The sequence below is a fragment of the Halichoerus grypus genome, chromosome 8 (assembly GCF_964656455.1).
Source record: "Halichoerus grypus chromosome 8, mHalGry1.hap1.1, whole genome shotgun sequence".
In the NCBI taxonomy this organism is placed as follows: Eukaryota; Metazoa; Chordata; class Mammalia; order Carnivora; family Phocidae; genus Halichoerus; species Halichoerus grypus.
The window spans coordinates 141,162,858-141,178,982 of NC_135719.1; the positions used below are offsets into that span (position 1 = coordinate 141,162,858).

General features: G+C 40.6%; 1 protein-coding gene across 13 annotated transcripts in view; it reads left to right on the forward strand.

The window, feature by feature from the left end:
• The window catches only part of UNC79 (unc-79 subunit of NALCN channel complex), a 239,798-nt gene that overhangs the window by 97,613 nt on the left and 126,060 nt on the right, over window positions 1-16,125 (forward strand). For all 13 annotated transcript variants that reach the window (XM_036071607.2, XM_078054135.1, XM_036071606.2 and 10 more), the window contains 5 exons: window positions 350-390; window positions 3,223-3,251; window positions 7,436-7,665; window positions 9,564-9,735; window positions 11,341-11,571. In XM_036071607.2, coding sequence (XP_035927500.1) covers window positions 350-390; window positions 3,223-3,251; window positions 7,436-7,665; window positions 9,564-9,735; window positions 11,341-11,571 — 703 coding nt within the window. The remainder of the gene's footprint in view (window positions 1-349; window positions 391-3,222; window positions 3,252-7,435; window positions 7,666-9,563; window positions 9,736-11,340; window positions 11,572-16,125) is intronic.

Below are 16,125 nucleotides of genomic sequence, written 5' to 3' on the forward strand. Positions count from 1 at the left end.
AATGAAAGAAAACCATGGCTTTCAAACATGACGTGTAATTCAAATGGGTTCTCTCTGCTTGTTAGTTTCATAGAACCACACTCAGCGTTGTACAAATCATGCTGTACTTTGGTTCGCTTAATTAGCATCTGGAAAGTATCGTTTAAAGATAACTGAATATGATGAAATGCCTATAATTTATAATTTAGCTGAAATGCATTAACATTTTAAAAGTTTATTATGATAGTGCTCTTAATTACGTTTCCTTTCTATTGAAAGCCTTCTAGCAATAGCATGCAGCTTATAAACATTCATGTGGAAGGGTAACATTGCAAAGAAGCTCAAAAATGAATTTTGTTTTTCTTTATAGGGACCACAGTGAATGGTTGATTGATGTTCTTCTGCCACAAGGTATGGTTTACTTCAGAAAGGATGAATAATAAGTGATCATGACTAACCGTGTGGTTGGTTTGTCTCCTTTTGTACTGTATTATTTTACAAAGATAGTAACCAAAGTATTATATTCTATGAATAGTCATTGATATGAAGCATTATATCAGTGTCTTGCTTATACCCACGCATTTGGAAGGAAGAGGTATCATCTCAGCCAAAATTAAGAGTAGATGTTGGAATTAGGATTCTGTATGATGGAAGCCTTGCTGAATTATGTCTTAAGAGATTTTCTGTATATATAACAGGCATTGCCAATGGTGTTTGCTGTGCCAGGTCAGAAAGAGAGTAGGGAACATGAGCGGGAAGAACACTGAATAATAGGTCTTTCTCCTACCACTATTAATAGCTCTGTGTTTTAGGGAATATCATTTAATTTTTTGGAGACTCAGTCTCTCCAGTAAAATGGGGATAAAGTATATGGGACTCATCTCAGTGAAAAGATGGGATGGTGTGATGCTCATAGTTTGTTAGAGTTCTGAAAGCTATGTCGGATAAGTTGGCGGGTCCCGGACAGAGCATTCCTTTACCCATCTGGAAGCAGATATTCTAGCCGCTTAATTGGAGGCTGAAGTGACCAGGGGAAGTATTCAGGAAAGCAGAGGAAAGATGAAGGTGAGAGAAGCTGGGGACATACTGGGCACAGTTCAGGCACACAGGAGGAACCTGATATATGACTTCAGAGGTAGATAATAAAAGAAGACTTTCTATGAAAGGCCATATTTAAAAAGAAATGTAAAAACCTTACGTTAACTAAATTCTGTGAATATTAAAAAAATGTAAGGCAATTTTCTTGATGATAATTACACTATTTCTTTGTAGTCCTAACTTTTAAAAAAAATATTTTATTTATTTATTTGAGAAAGAGAGAGAGAGAACACATGAGCAGGGAGGAAGGGCAGAGGGAGAGGGAGAAGCAGACTCCCCACTGAGCAGGGAGCCCGATGACTCGGGGCTGGATCCCAGGACCCTGAGATCATGACTTGAGCTGAAGGCAGACACTTAACCAACTGAGCCACCCAGGCCTCCCCAGTGGTCTAACTTTTAGTATTAGGTCATCTCAACCTTAAGAAATAAATTAGTTTAGTGAGTGCTTTCCATCTGTAAAATGGATCAGTAATGTCAGCCTCTAGATCCTTCAAAGAGACATTCTGAAAAATTTCATAAGAATATCTGTAAAAAGATCTGGGCTTGTATGGGTAAAGGTAAATTTTTCCCCCTTAAATTAGGCTACCCTGTTAATGAACTTCCAGTGTTCCGAGGTGAAGCCCATAGTCAGGTTCTAAACTACATTTTATTTTATTTTTTAAAAGATTTTATTTATTTATGTGAGAAAGAGAGAATGAGAGAGAGAGAGAGAGAGCATGAGAGGGGGGAGGGTCAGAGGGAGAAGCAGACTCCCTGCTGAGCAGGGATTCCGATGCAGGACTCGATCCTGGGACCCCAGGATCATGACCTGAGCCGAAGGCAGTCGCTTAACCAACTGAGCACCCAGGCACCCCTAAACTACATTTTAAAATATCAGATATGTTGCTGAATTCTGGTCGCCTTCTCCAGATGATGTTCATCTCTGGAAGAAAACTTACAATAACTTTTAATTATTTCTCTAGAGATGTGACACTAACCTCAGGTTAAGACAAACTCTAAGATATCAAACTGTTAAATGACCATTAATTATACAAAACCAGAGTTTTAAAATTCTTTGATTTGGCATCCACTAATTCATAATTTCCAGCCACTTTGGGAGACCTTTACCTTTGACCTTTTTAATAAATTGTAACGTAGACTATACTGTAAGTAATGCGTTAGTTCGTTTTTTGAACACTTACTATTTCAGGGGGAATGTTAACATATTCTTGGAAAAATTATTTTCAGGTACTCTCCAGCGTCAGTTTTCATGGAAATACTTGGTATGCCCACTAAAAAGCGTATGTATCCATTTGTTAAGGTCAATCCTGAAGTAGACCATAGTTTGACAGCCTTACTCCAACTGGCCAGTTGGGTTTGAAAATTGCTTTCTCTGAAATGAGCATGCAGCTGGTTTTACACTAGTTAAGGACTGATATAAATCAATAGTTGAAGTCTGAGTAATCCAAATTCGTAAGTTTTTCTACAGTTTTGAAATAGCAAATCATCTCCATGGTGAAGCTCTAAATATATCACATCAACTCAGTGTCATGGTGTAACAGAAGAGCAATAAACAGGGAATCCAGAGGCATTATCTTGAAATCTGCCTTTGATAGCCTGTGTAATGCTCAAGAAGTCATGCAAAGGGGCACCTGGGTGGCTTAGTCGGTTAAGTGTCTGCCTTAGGCTCAGGTCATGATCCCAGGGTCCTGGGATCAAAGAGTCCTGCATCAGACTCCTTGCTCAGCAGGGAGCCTGCTTCTCCCTCTGCCTGCAGCTCTCCCTGCTTGTGCTCTCCCTCTCTCTCTCTCTGGCAAATAAATAAATAAAATCTTTTAAAAAAAAGTCATGCAAATCTCAATTTTGTTCTGTCAAACGAGGAGATGAGATTAATGTTATTTTGCTTTGGTTTTGACATGATCTGAATTCTAAGTCATGTCCCAGGAGGTTGAATTACTTGTAAGAACAGGTGAAGTATTTGTAGCATGCAGGTGTTCCTGACCTCATCAAACACAGGTAGATGACCATTAATAAGACAGGAGGGAAGCTATTTGGGCTAAGTCTAGAGGTTGTGTTACTAAGCTTGTTTTTACCCCCTTTGTGGCTGCCCTTATTTAAAATGGGCTGTCTTTCTTTGTTGATATGTTGTGTACCTTCCCCTTACAGCTGAAATATCTGCTATATGTCAGAAGAAGGTAAGAGCAAACCATCTGTGTGGTGGGGCATGATTTGCTGTGTGTATGTAAATTTATTCATTGACATCTGCCTCATTTCTGCCCCCTGGTTTCCCAGTATGTACATGTCACTGTATTCGCGAAGGGGGAAAAGAGGTAATTTAGCATGCAAGATTGCTATGTCCGAATGGTCTCTGTTTTCATTTCTGCTTTTGCTCACCCATCTTATGCACAGTGTTTTTGATAAGTAATCTGAAATGAAAGCATATGTGTGACTCTTAATTACAAAAAGCTTTGAATGACCATGCAGGGCATGCAACATAACTTTGGTAAAGGATGTATGTATCTTGTTGCTCAAAAATCTTTCTTGTTTGAAGTAGAGTGCAAATAGTTCAATACATGTGTGTCAAGCATACTCAGACTGACTACGTATGGCAAATATTCATGTATATGTAAGCTGAAATGTTATCTCTAGTTAAAGATTCCACCTTCAGATTTCCTTTAGCCACTTTTCGTGACAGTTTCCCTAAGCCATTTCCATCCTCTTTTCTTGTTCTGGTTGTTGAAAAGTACTAGACAAGGTAGTGTGCTGCCATACAAAGAACTTTGGATTAGTTGGTTGAAACATTTGGTTTCTGGCCCGCTCTGTCCCCGTCTACCTATGAGACCATGTACAAGTCATTTAAACATTTTAGGACTTGGTCGTGAGTGCATACAGTCAACTAGTGGGTAGTCTAGGGGTTGGCTGGTCCCAGATGACCTCACTCCCATGTCTGGGGCCATAGCTGGGACAGCTGGAATGACACCTGGATAACAGGGGTGTCTGGCTCTCCCTCTTGCCATTTGGGGTCTCATCCTCCAGGGGGAGAGGCTGGATTTGTTCACAAGGCAGCAGTGTTTGGAGTGAATGAGATTTACTGAATTGCAAGGCCTTTTGAGACTGAAGCTCCTAAGTCACATGACTTCTGCTGCATTCCACAGGTCAAAGCAAGTCCCCAGGCCAGCCCAGATTCAAGGAGAGGGGAAATAGACTTCTCCCCTTTATAGAAGGAGTGACAAGAATTCTGTGGTCACATTTTATCTATCATCATCCACCCTCTGGCCATAATTACTTACATTTCTTCCACATGTAAAATACTTCCACCACCTTACAAGACCTCCTATAGTCTTAAATCTGTTTATGGCTTCAGTTCATCATCCTGTGACCTGCATATGGTCTGGTCCCTGATGAAACTCCTTGGGTGCAAATTCTCTTGATCCAGAGACCTGTGAACTAAAAAGACAAGTTATCTGCCCCCTTCCCCGCCACACCCTACACATGATGGTCAGATAGGACAGGATAAGAACCGTGGACCTCCGTTCAAAAGAAAGGGAAGCACATTGCTGTCAGCAGATGATAGCAGTTCCAGCCATGAACACGTCAATGGTTCTTCGTGTCCAGGGATGGCGAATGTACCTTGACTGGGATCTCGCTCTACTTCCTGGGAGTAGTTCCCTAATCCATTGTTGTTCTCCTGAATTCTTTGCTCTACTCTCTGAGACATCTTTCTTTTCCAAGAAGAAATTCCATGTTCCAGCTGAGGGACTATCTTAGCTTGTCCCCTGCATGTAGTCCCATAGACTTCCTTTCATGTTGAACCATGTCTGTCCCCTGTAGTCTAAGTTGGTGGCCCTTTTGTTAGTAAGACTTACTGTAAAACTCTGGGTTTTCAGTAAATCTCATTGGAGTTCAGTGCCCCTAAAGCCACAACTGTAATTCTTTTGGGGACATTTCTTTCTATACTTTGGGCGTTTTGGTCTACCCTTAAAATTACTAGAAGCTCTGTTCTAGCTGAAGGGCTCAACGAAGCATTACCTTCTATCCTTCTGAAGTTTTAGCAAAGGATCGTGCAGCCAGTCAGCATACTTTTGATTTGATTTTTATCCTGAGGCTATTTCCTACTTTGAAAATCGTTTATAAGCCAGAGAGACAAGGATGAGAAACAGTTTTATATTCTGAATGAGCACGTCTTTGCTCTAGTGGTATAAGCTAATATATTTGACACCACAGTGGATCCTTTTTTAAACACTGCTCCCCTTTTTACGGCAAAAATATTTTTAGTAATAAGCTTCGACTTAGCACGTTTTTATTATCCTTTAATAAATGTTGTATTTTATATTTGGAGAACGTTCATTAAGTTCACAATGGTTCAGAATTGTTTGAGCTTGCTTTGGGTACAGTTTGTGTCGGCCTCTTTTGAAGGACATATTCCTACATTCGAACAGTGGGTTCGAAATAAGCATCAAAATTGTAAAGGCAAAGAGACAGACTTTGATTTATTTCAATTCTGTCGTTCTATGAGCCAGGTTGGAGTTATTTTTTTATGTTTAAAATTCAAAGCAGTAAAACAGAGTGGCTGGGGAAAACCATGCTCAGTGAAATCTGAATCTAAGGGAAGTCTCTCTAGTTTGCTTTTGAAAGGAATGCATATAGCTGAGTCTGCATGGATTGAGGACTGACTGTGGCTTGGGAATACATTATTAAAACTTAGTGGGAACCACAACAATGGTTTAGAAGTTGAATCAACCAAAGGTTATTTTGGGGCAAAGTATTTTATTGCTGATATTACTTAGAATTGATGGTACATGGTGATAAAGCAGGTTGACTCTTAGTTGGTGTTCCAGATGCTAGTATATGCAGTGTATCTAGATAACTGCATAAGAAATCACTCAAAATGTGGCAGCATTAAACAACAACAACTTAATGATGCTCATAGATTCTGTTGGTCAGGGATTTGGACAGGGCACAGTCCATAGCTTGTCTCTGCTTGATGATGTTTGAGGCCTCATCTGGGAAGACTTGAATAACTAGGTGCTGGAATTATCTAGAGGCTTCCAGATCATATGTTTGGGCTCTGGGGTGGGGTGACTTGAAGGCCCCGCTTAGCCAGCACTGTTGACAAGAGACTTACGTACACATTGCCTCTCTACATGGCTTGGCCATGGCAGAGTTCTGAGTATCCCAATGAAGAACTGTCTGAGGAGAGAACATTTCAAGATGGCCAGTGAAAGTTGCATGTCTTTTGAAATCTTACCTCAGGAGTCATATAGGTATCACTTCTGCCATATTTTATTGGTTGAAGCAGCCCATCTAGATTCAAGGCAAATGGACGCATACCTGAGGAAGCCAACCCAAAGAGCCTCATCCACAGCTAGACTTGATTTAGATGACAAGACCTTGAACCTCCAACCAAGAATTTGCATGTGGGAAGAATGTAAATAATTTGCGACCAGAAAATAGGATGGTAAATTGCAGGCCTTAAACTTCAGGACTTTATTATAGTGAATAACTACCCACTAAACCCATATCCTCGTCCTGTTGTTTATAGCATAGTGGGAATCCCAGAGGAACCAAGACTAAGTATAACCAAGAGGAAGAAATTAAACATATAGGATAATAAAAACGTGCTAAGTCGAAGCTTATTACTAAAAATATTTTTATATGTACCCCTACTTTTCTCTTTGGCATCCCTCCCTCTGTGGATTCCTTTCCTGTAGTTGATGTCAGCAGCTGATTCTGTGATTGGTTCTTGCTGTGTTTTGCTGTGTTCCCGTGGTGTCAGTTAACGTGTTTGACGTATTCTTTAGGTCTTGAGGGAAAGAGTGCGGGAGGGGGTGAGTGCCTTGCTTGGGGCCATGAGCTCAGTGCAGCCTGGTCCCCCACCTGTCACACAGCAAGGACAGAGGGGCTGTAGTGGAAATCTGCTCTTTCAAGGGTGGATCAAATAATTTTGAAAGTTTAATCTGGGGGTTTAATCCTTTCCTGTTCTGATGTGCTGTGATGTACTCTTTCTGGACCATGGTTTCAGGGTTTTTTTCTCCATATTTCTGCTGAAAACTCTTGAAACACTAACTTGAAATAATCCAGAAAGCACTCCACCCCAACCCCATAACTAATGCAATTTTACAGAGGGCTTTCCATCACAATTCCACTCACATTTAGGACGTTTCTGCCACTCACACTAATAGAACCTACTTCTTACCTTTATTTTTAACTATGCCTGAGATCTAACTGGTTAGAGACCACCTGTCTTGTAGAAACTTTAGAAATGTGCGGCCACTTCCAGTGGCCCCTTAGCTTTCCATTTGTTTCAGTTCTTAGCCACCTTTACCTCATTGATCAGTGTTAGCTGATTTCGCTATTTTTTTTTTTCTTCTTTCTCTAGAACTGCAGTTCTCATGTAAGAAGAGCAGTGGTCACCTGCTTTTCAGCAGGGTGCTGTGGCCGTCACGGAAACCGGCCCGTTCGGTATTGCAAAAGATGCCACTCGAATCATCATAGCAACGAAGTGGGGGCTGCCTCGGAGACCCACCTCTATCAGACCTCCCCTCCACCCATCAACACTCGGGAATGTGGTGCCGAGGAGCTGGTCTGCGCGGTGGAGGCCGTGATCAGGTAACAGGCAGCTTGTTTCTGGGCCCGCCCCAAACACCGCCTTGGCTTTGAGCCACCCTGCACGCCCCGAGATGTGTAAAGTTAATTCAGCTTCAGGGGCCCCCAGCCTGCCTCTCACCTTCCACTATGCAGTGACGATGCTTTCATGCATTCATTCACCCAATATTTTTTATCGATTGTACCAGGCATGTGTTAGGCACTTGAGAGAAAGGAGAGAATAAAATGGAGTCTCCGCCTTCACGTTACCCCTGGAGGGACCATACAACAGAAGCACACAATTCTATCCCCTGTGGGAAGCCCTGTGGGAGCACAGAGCTGAGGGTCTCGGGGGAATGAAGCGCAGGCACCCATCAGAGTGAGGGGTGGGAAGAGAGGTGCCCCAGCCCAACTGCCCACAGTGAAGTGCGGGAGAGCTCTAGGTAAGTCGGTACTGGGGTAAACCAGCAGGCTCTGCAGTAAGCCGGGGGGCGGGGGTGTCGGTCCAGTCCTGCAGGCTGCTGGGTTTCTGTCCTATCACATGACAGTAAAAGAAGCTTTGGAAATGATAACTTCCAGACTCGTTCTCTTTTTGTACAATATTCATTGAGGCAAGATTTTTAAACATTAAAGAAATAATATTAGAGTGTAAGTTTTAAGGATAGGGACTCTTCTGTGTCTCTTACTCCAGTGGCTGAACAGGTGTAGAAATGCAATAAATGTTTGTCAAATGAAACATTACAGAAAGTTTGGAAATTGAAAAAAACAGTCACCCATACTGCTATCATCATGGTCAGTTTTGCACAGGTTCTTCTAGTTGTATTCAAATGCACTTCTTATTTATGTAACTGTAATCATAGTGTATCCACAATTCTTTTTGATGTAACATTATACCATTAGCTCTTTTGCATGTCGTCATATGGTTTCTGTATTTACCATTTTTAGTGGAAACATAATTTTCATCTAGATTATTTCCCTCCACCTTTAGATTTCTAGATTTCTTCCATTCTTTACTATTACAAATTACTCTGATAAATACTTTTGTGAATAGTGCTGTTTTGTATTTTTTATTTCTTAGGGTAGATGACAGATATGGTTGGCTGGGTCAAAGGGTATGAATATTTTCATGGCTATTGATACATTACCAAACTGATTTTCAGAGTGCGTGTATGAATTTATAATGCCAACAGCAGTCTGAAATGGCTAGTTTTTGATACACCCTTGCCAATGTTGGGTTTTATTTTTTAATTTTTTAAATTTTTATTTTTTAAAAAAGATTTTATTTATTTATTTGAGAGAGTGCACACAAGTAGGGGGAGGGGCAGAGAGACAAGCAGACTCCCTGCTGAGTGGGGAGCCTGACGCAGGGTTCTATCCCAGGACCCCTGAGATCATGACCTGAGCAGAAGTCAGATGCTTCACCTGCTGAGCCACCCAGGTGCCCCCCATTGGGTTTTATTTTTAAAAATTATGACTTGTTTAGCAGATTGAGAAAGGAGTCTTTGTTGCTCATTTTCAGATCTTTGAATATTAGGTATTGAATATTTTTCCATTTGGGTATACATTCCCCAGTCTCTCCTTGTACCATGCATTTGATGTCCACATACCCTCAGATTAGATACAGGGGAAGTATTAACGTCTAGTGGGATGGTTGGTGAACCAGAAGCCAGAATGCATCAGTTCTGCTTGATTTTAATTGATTGGAGGAAGCAGCCTCTTTGTTCCTCAGTTTGTTCATTTTTGAAATGGGGATGGAGTACAGGAAGGAAACAAAATTAGGCCTGTTGGAGTAACTCCTACCGATTGAAAGGAGAGCAGTCAGGAATGCTTGAGTGAGTACTCATGAAGTAGTTACTCTGAATGGGTCATCACCTAGAATGTGTCTTTCGGTAGTCTGACTTGACGTTGCTCATCTTTGGCAGCTTGTTGAAAGAAGCCGAGTTCCATGCTGAGCAGCGGGAATATGAACTGAACCGCCGGCGGCAGCTGGGCCTTTCCTCTTCCCACCATTCCCTGGATAACACTGACTTTGACAACAAGGACGATGATAAACACGACCAGAGGCTACTCAGTCAATTCGGAATATGGTTTTTAGTAAGAAAATGATTCTCTGCTTTCTTATTTCTCATGACAACATTGCACCAATGAGGAATATTTCCTGTTCTTTTTAAAGAAGCAAATAGTAACTAGTGAAAAGTTAACCTTAGCAGTGGAACCTCTATATTCTAGGACAGTGACTCTCAATTGGGTTGTACGGTAGATTTCCCTGGGAAGGCTTTTAAAGAATGGCAATGCCCAGATCCCACCCCGGAATCTTGGGAACTTTTAAAAAAGCTCCCCAGTTGATTCTAATGAATAGCCAGGTGTTGAAACCTACTGGCCAGACCCTGGACTGTTTGAAATGCACATTTGACAGAAAATGAGTGGGGAGGTTGCTAGGGTATGTTTTGAAATCTTGGAGTCAATATCATTGTATAATTTGCAGATCATTCACATCCCATCTCTATACACGACATTTTTCTTGAGAGTTCAGTCTCTATGGCACTTTTTGGATATTTATATTTATGGCACGTCTGCATACAGCCAGAAAAATTAGAGCCATATTAACACGAGAAAGTTGACTGTTTTTAACTGATTCACTGGCAACATTCATTCAGCAAAGATCAAACATTCTGGTCCTAAATTCTTCACAAGCTGAACTTGCCAGTTGTTTAGAGAAGCAGACTCTTGTTTTTGCCCATCGGAGACAGATGAAGTCTCCATAGGAATACATCTCTTTTATGCTTTTACATGGTTATCTGAAAAAGTCGCGTTTTGTTTTATCTTACCAAATTGGTATTTAATTGTTAATTTCACGTTTTGCTCCTAGAAATTACTATCTAGTGACATAATGACTGCTATTGTGAACTCTTTGAAGGCAAGGGTAGCATTTTCTTTATTTTGTACATTCCTGACCCCTACTATAGTGCTTAATAAAAGATTATTACAGAATGAATAATGAATAAACGATGAGCTGTTTTTAAAAGTCTATTTATAATGTGGTGAATTAGGGAACCCTAAGCTTTCAGAATCCTGGTAGAAAATCCTTAGCTAAATCTGATACTTTTAGAATGGAAGTGTAGGTAGATTATTTTTTCACTTAAGATATTTGTGAAATTTCACTTTGCAGACTTAACTTTTTATTTTTTTTAAAAGACTTTATTTATTTATTTGACAGAGAGAGAGAGACACAGCAAGAGAGGGAACACAAGCGGGGGGAGTGGGAGAGGGAGAAGCAGGCTTCCCGCTGAGCAGGGAGCCCGATGTGGGGCTCGATCCCAGAACCCTAGGATCACGACCCGAGCCGAAGGCAGACACTTAATGACTGAGCCACCCAGGTGCCCCAAGACTTAACTTTTTAAAAAGCATTTATCTAGTGTAGATTACAAAATAGTTTTTTTTTTTTTTTTTTTACAAAATAGATTGCTTATAGGGAAAAAGACTTATGGAAAGGTGCAGTCTCGAGGGGAAGTTTATTGTTGCAATCCATCTCTCCTGCGAGGAATGCAGTTTCTAGGTTAACCGATCCTCCATCATTTATAAAACTGCCTATTTCAAATGGATTACTGGGAACATTTTTTTTTGGCTTTTAAACGAATATGTAATAATTATGTAGAGATAGATGGAGGCTGAAGCAGAGTCTAATCTGCCCATTTGCAGGTGAGTCTCTGCACACCCAGTGAGAACACACCTACGGAAAGCTTGGCCAGGCTGGTGGCCATGGTGTTTCAGTGGTTTCACTCCACAGCCTATATGATGGATGATGAAGTTGGGAGTTTGGTGGAAAAACTGAAGCCTCAGTTTGTCACCAAGTGGTTGAAGACAGTATGTGATGTTCGCTTTGATGTCATGGTCATGTGCCTTCTTCCCAAACCAATGGAATTCGCCAGGGTAAGTGGAGGCCAACGGCTCGAACCTTGTTGGAGAGGCCTTGGGAGAAGCTCTGCCCTAGCCATTAGCATGTTATCAGTGTCTGTAGAAGAGAGAGTATCTTTCCTTATTTTAGTTAATACAGCTGAACGAGGTTAGTTGAGTAACTACATTTTAGGGGATGTGCTGCTTTGACGTTGGTTCAGGATGGGGAAGAATGGCAAGATGAACGTGTGAATTATCTTTAAGAATTTAAGGGAGGATTCTTCCCTGACATTGCTGAAGATGTTTTTTAATTAAGTAATAGAAAAAAATTTTTTCTCCCTGAGATTGCTAGAGCTCAGTCCTTTTCTGGTCTACTGTCTTACAAAAGGCTAACACTGGACTAGGAGTAATTTCTGTGGTTTCACATATATTTCTAGAGATGAATGGTAGAAATCCCTGCCCTCCCATTTGGAATGCCAAAAAAGGCTTATTAGGAAGTGCCAAAATGCTGCTTTTCCTCTGGCTTAGAGGACAAGTTTCTCTGAGCTCATCCTTTTGCTTCTGCCTCAGTGGATTATAGGTTCCAGATTTATAGCTAGTAAGACCCCATATTTTTTGAATCCAATATAATTTGTGTCTAACCTAGCAAGGTGGATGTGCAGAATCAGTTTTTGGCAGGAATATATGAAACTTTTTCAAGGTATTTTCTGAATTTTATTTTATTTGTGATTTTTTTGGGTTGCTTTCAATGAGATATTGAGGCATTTTTCAGTCTGAATAAGACATTTCAGGATACAATAGAACACGGACCATCTAAATGAGTAGCTTATATTAGATTTCGGGGACACAGAGCAGTTCTATGTGTTTATCAAGATACACTTCTTTCTTCTTTGCTGCCACCTGCTGACTCACATATAAAATTGGATTTTTGCATCCTGGAAATTCCTTATTTCATGGCATTCTTTGTGTTGGTACGTTTTCTGTTGTTTCGTTTGGAAAAGTAAAGGATTGGTCTGCTCTGATTTTGGAAGATAAGAAGAATTGGGAGGAAAATTTTTCTCCTTCCAACATGGGTCCAATGGCTGAGGGCCTGAATATTAACCAGCAATAGACCTAGTCGGGAGAGAAAAGACAAAGGGCGTTTACACTTATGCTCAGTACTCAGTCCATCACTGAACACTCGGTGATGGGTAACTCCCTCAGTAGCCAGAGATAAAAGGTGTGTGTGGGGAGGTTAGCACTGGAATGGGAAGATAATGGAAGATTCTCTCGGGCCTTTTGATGCGAGTGGCATTGGGCAGTCTGTCTCCACAGGAGTTGAATTCACAGGCAACTCCCTTTAATGGAAGTGATATTTTCCGGAAGCTCTGCTTTAGTCAGACAAGGGAAGTTGGGGTAAGGTTTCTCTCTGCATCTTCTTTAGCTCAAATGTTTTCATTAAAATAATCTTTATACCAAGTCTGGGGGTCTGAGTGATTCCCCCCATTTCTCCCAACTGAAACTTCTGGAGAAGTTTCACACAAAAATGAAGCATGGTTGATTGCTGTGGATTTGGGTTAGGCGCTTCCAGGTGAGAGGTCTGCAAAGGAAGAAGAGGGCAGAGATTAGGACAAGGAAACAGACAAACAAAACTAAGGTTAATGGTGAGAGTAGACTATAAACCTGGTTTCTGAGGCCACAGGGCAGCAAGTCAAGATTTGTAGATGTTGGGCTCAACGAGTCTTTAGATGATGGAGTGAGGAAATCAGTGCCTGGTCGCGGTTATTCCCTGGAGCAGAGCATGGTGGATGCGAGTGTTCAGTGAGCTTCCTGACTGGCTGAGGCTGTTGCCCCGGTAAGTCCTTTGAAGTTCTTAGCAAGTCATCTTTCTCTAGCTTGTGGGGCTTTGGGACAAGACAACCTAGAGTCTCAGGAAGGATTTGGGCAGTCAGGTTTTAGTTTTCAGTGACACCAAGTCAGCAGGCTGGGAGAAAAATTGGAAACATTAGTTACTGAAAAAATGTGCAAGACAAATACCATATGATTTCACTCCTATGGGGAATTTAAGAAACAAAACAGGAGCATAGGGGAAGGGAGGGCAAAATAAAATAAGATGAAATTAGAGAGGGAGACAAACCATAAGAGGCTCTTAATCATATGGAACAAACCGAGGGTTGTTGGAGGGGAGGTGGGTGGGGGGTTGGGGTAACTGGGTGACAGGCATTAAGGAGGGCACGTGATGCAATGAGCACTGGGTGTTGTATGCAACTGACGAATCACTAAATTCTACCTCTGAAACTAATTAATACACTACATGTTAATTATTTAAATTTAAATTAAAAACTTTTTAAATGTACAAGAGAGCAGGATTCAGTTTATGAAGAGGCAAAAATTAGCTCAAAGGCAATGAACAGGACTAGAATCTGATAACTCACAAGGGTGGGTTATAGTTTTCCACTGAAACACAAAATCTCTCTCTCCAATCACCCCCATTTTGATCAAAGATAATCAAAATAAGATTACTCTTATTCACAAAATAAGTCTAGTCTCATTAAATTTAGCCTACTTATATCTGTAAATGCAGTGAGTATGGTAGTTGACCAAATAGACCTTTTTAACGTTTGCTTTGCTGGAGTTTTTATGGAGAATCTCAGCTTGGGGTTTTATAAACCTCTAGAGGCTAGAATGGGGCCAAGCCAGTAACTTGTCATCATACTTCATCTGCAGTACCTATAGATTTGGGTGAATTTCTCTCTTTTTGAGGTCACCAAAATATTCTAAGCTTCCTGGGCTGACCAGGAAGTGATATTTCTTATTTGCTTTTAGGCTGGGATTTCCATGAGCCAGGTACCAGGCTGGTTATTTCAAGAGGGCTTTGTAAGCATTGGCTCCTTCATGTCAACCTTAGTTCCTTAAAACTGTCTAGCCATATCTGATTCTATGCACATACTTCTAAAATATGACACTCCAGTCAAAGCCTTGGTGATATAACCAGTTTTTCCAATTATGTTCTAATTAATACAAGGAGAACAGATCCTTCTTAAACTTCTGCATGAAAATAAAAATACTCACTAAGAGTTTCTGAACCCTGGCGGGACTTGATGGGGGGAGAAAAAAGACAAGTGTTTCATTGTTGTTTACAAAGATGTAATCTACCAAATTGTTGTGAATTATAGATAGCTTAAGAAAAACCTTATATCCAGAAAATAGAACAGTAAAGAGCGAGCAGTGCTCCAAACTAAAAAACAAAAACAAAAACAAAAACATAAAAATGATCATCGTTCTTCATCAGTTCATTCAGCCCCATGCAATTAATTTTTGTTCCGTTGGATCTTGGGTTAGCAGTTGTATGAACCCATTAGCTTCTCTACCAGAGTTCTGCAATCCTTTCTCAAGCCAGTGGCATGCAATGCCCTCAGAAGCCTGTACCCCATATTGCCTGTCATAGTCCTTTCTGTGGGTCTCAGAGACAGTCTTTTTGCTGAAGTCAAAGCGTTCTGTCTAGTGGCTGATTGCAAGAGCTTTCAGGAAAGCATCAGAATAAAACAGTAACAATCTGATAACTCAGAAGACAGAGCTGTTTTTATTAGACCAACAATATTAACTTAGTCTTATTTATCAAAGATTGACCCAAATTGCATGAACTTGATAAACATTTGGGTTACTCTCTATATTTCAGAGTTTTGGGCATATTTAATTTATATAAGCTCTTATGTTTTTAAAGCTCATTTGGAATAGAGATCTTTTAATGGATTTTGTAAATTGATTTGTGAGTACCATTCAGAGGTAAGAAAATATCACATATATGTAATATACCTAGGCAAACATATAGGCAGACACAAATACAAATGGTCCCCAACTTATGATGATTTGACTTAAGATTTTTTGACTTAATGGTGGTGCAAAAGTGATACACATTCAGTAGAAACCGTACTTCAGAATTTGAATTTTGATCTTTTCCTGGGCTAGGGATATGCAGTATGATCCTCTCTCTTTTGATGCTGGGTGAGGGCAGTGAGCCTGAGCTCCCAGCCAGCCACGTGATCATGGGGTAAACAACTGCTACACAGACAACCATTGCACACCCATACAACCATTCTGTTTTTCACTTGCAGTCCACTATTCAACAGATTACATGAGATACTTAGCACTTTATTACAAAACAGACTTTGTGTTAGATGATTTTGCCCAACTTACGATGGGCTTATTGGGCTGTAATGCAATTATGAGTTGAGGAAGAACGGTTGACCTTAACAGCAGAGCCTGTCATGGTAAAAACAAAACTTGCTAGTTTATATAAGAGTTGGTGTTCATATGCACTCTTCATCCTCACTTTTATTCAAATTGTGTCTCTAACAGATAGAACAAGTGGTTAACCTGTTCAGTGTAAAGGCTAACGCTTTTTATCAGTATGTGTGGGGGAGCCCTTCAAGATCTTTTTATTGGCCTTGATATGTAATCTCATGAAGGCTGTGTTTCAACCTTGGGCAGTTACTTATTTCAGTCAGCTAAGAAGTTAGCTTTTTTTTTTTTAAAGATTTTATTTAATTATTTGAGAAAGGGAGAGTGAGAGAGGGAGAGCACAGAGGGAGAGGGAGAAGCAGACTCCCC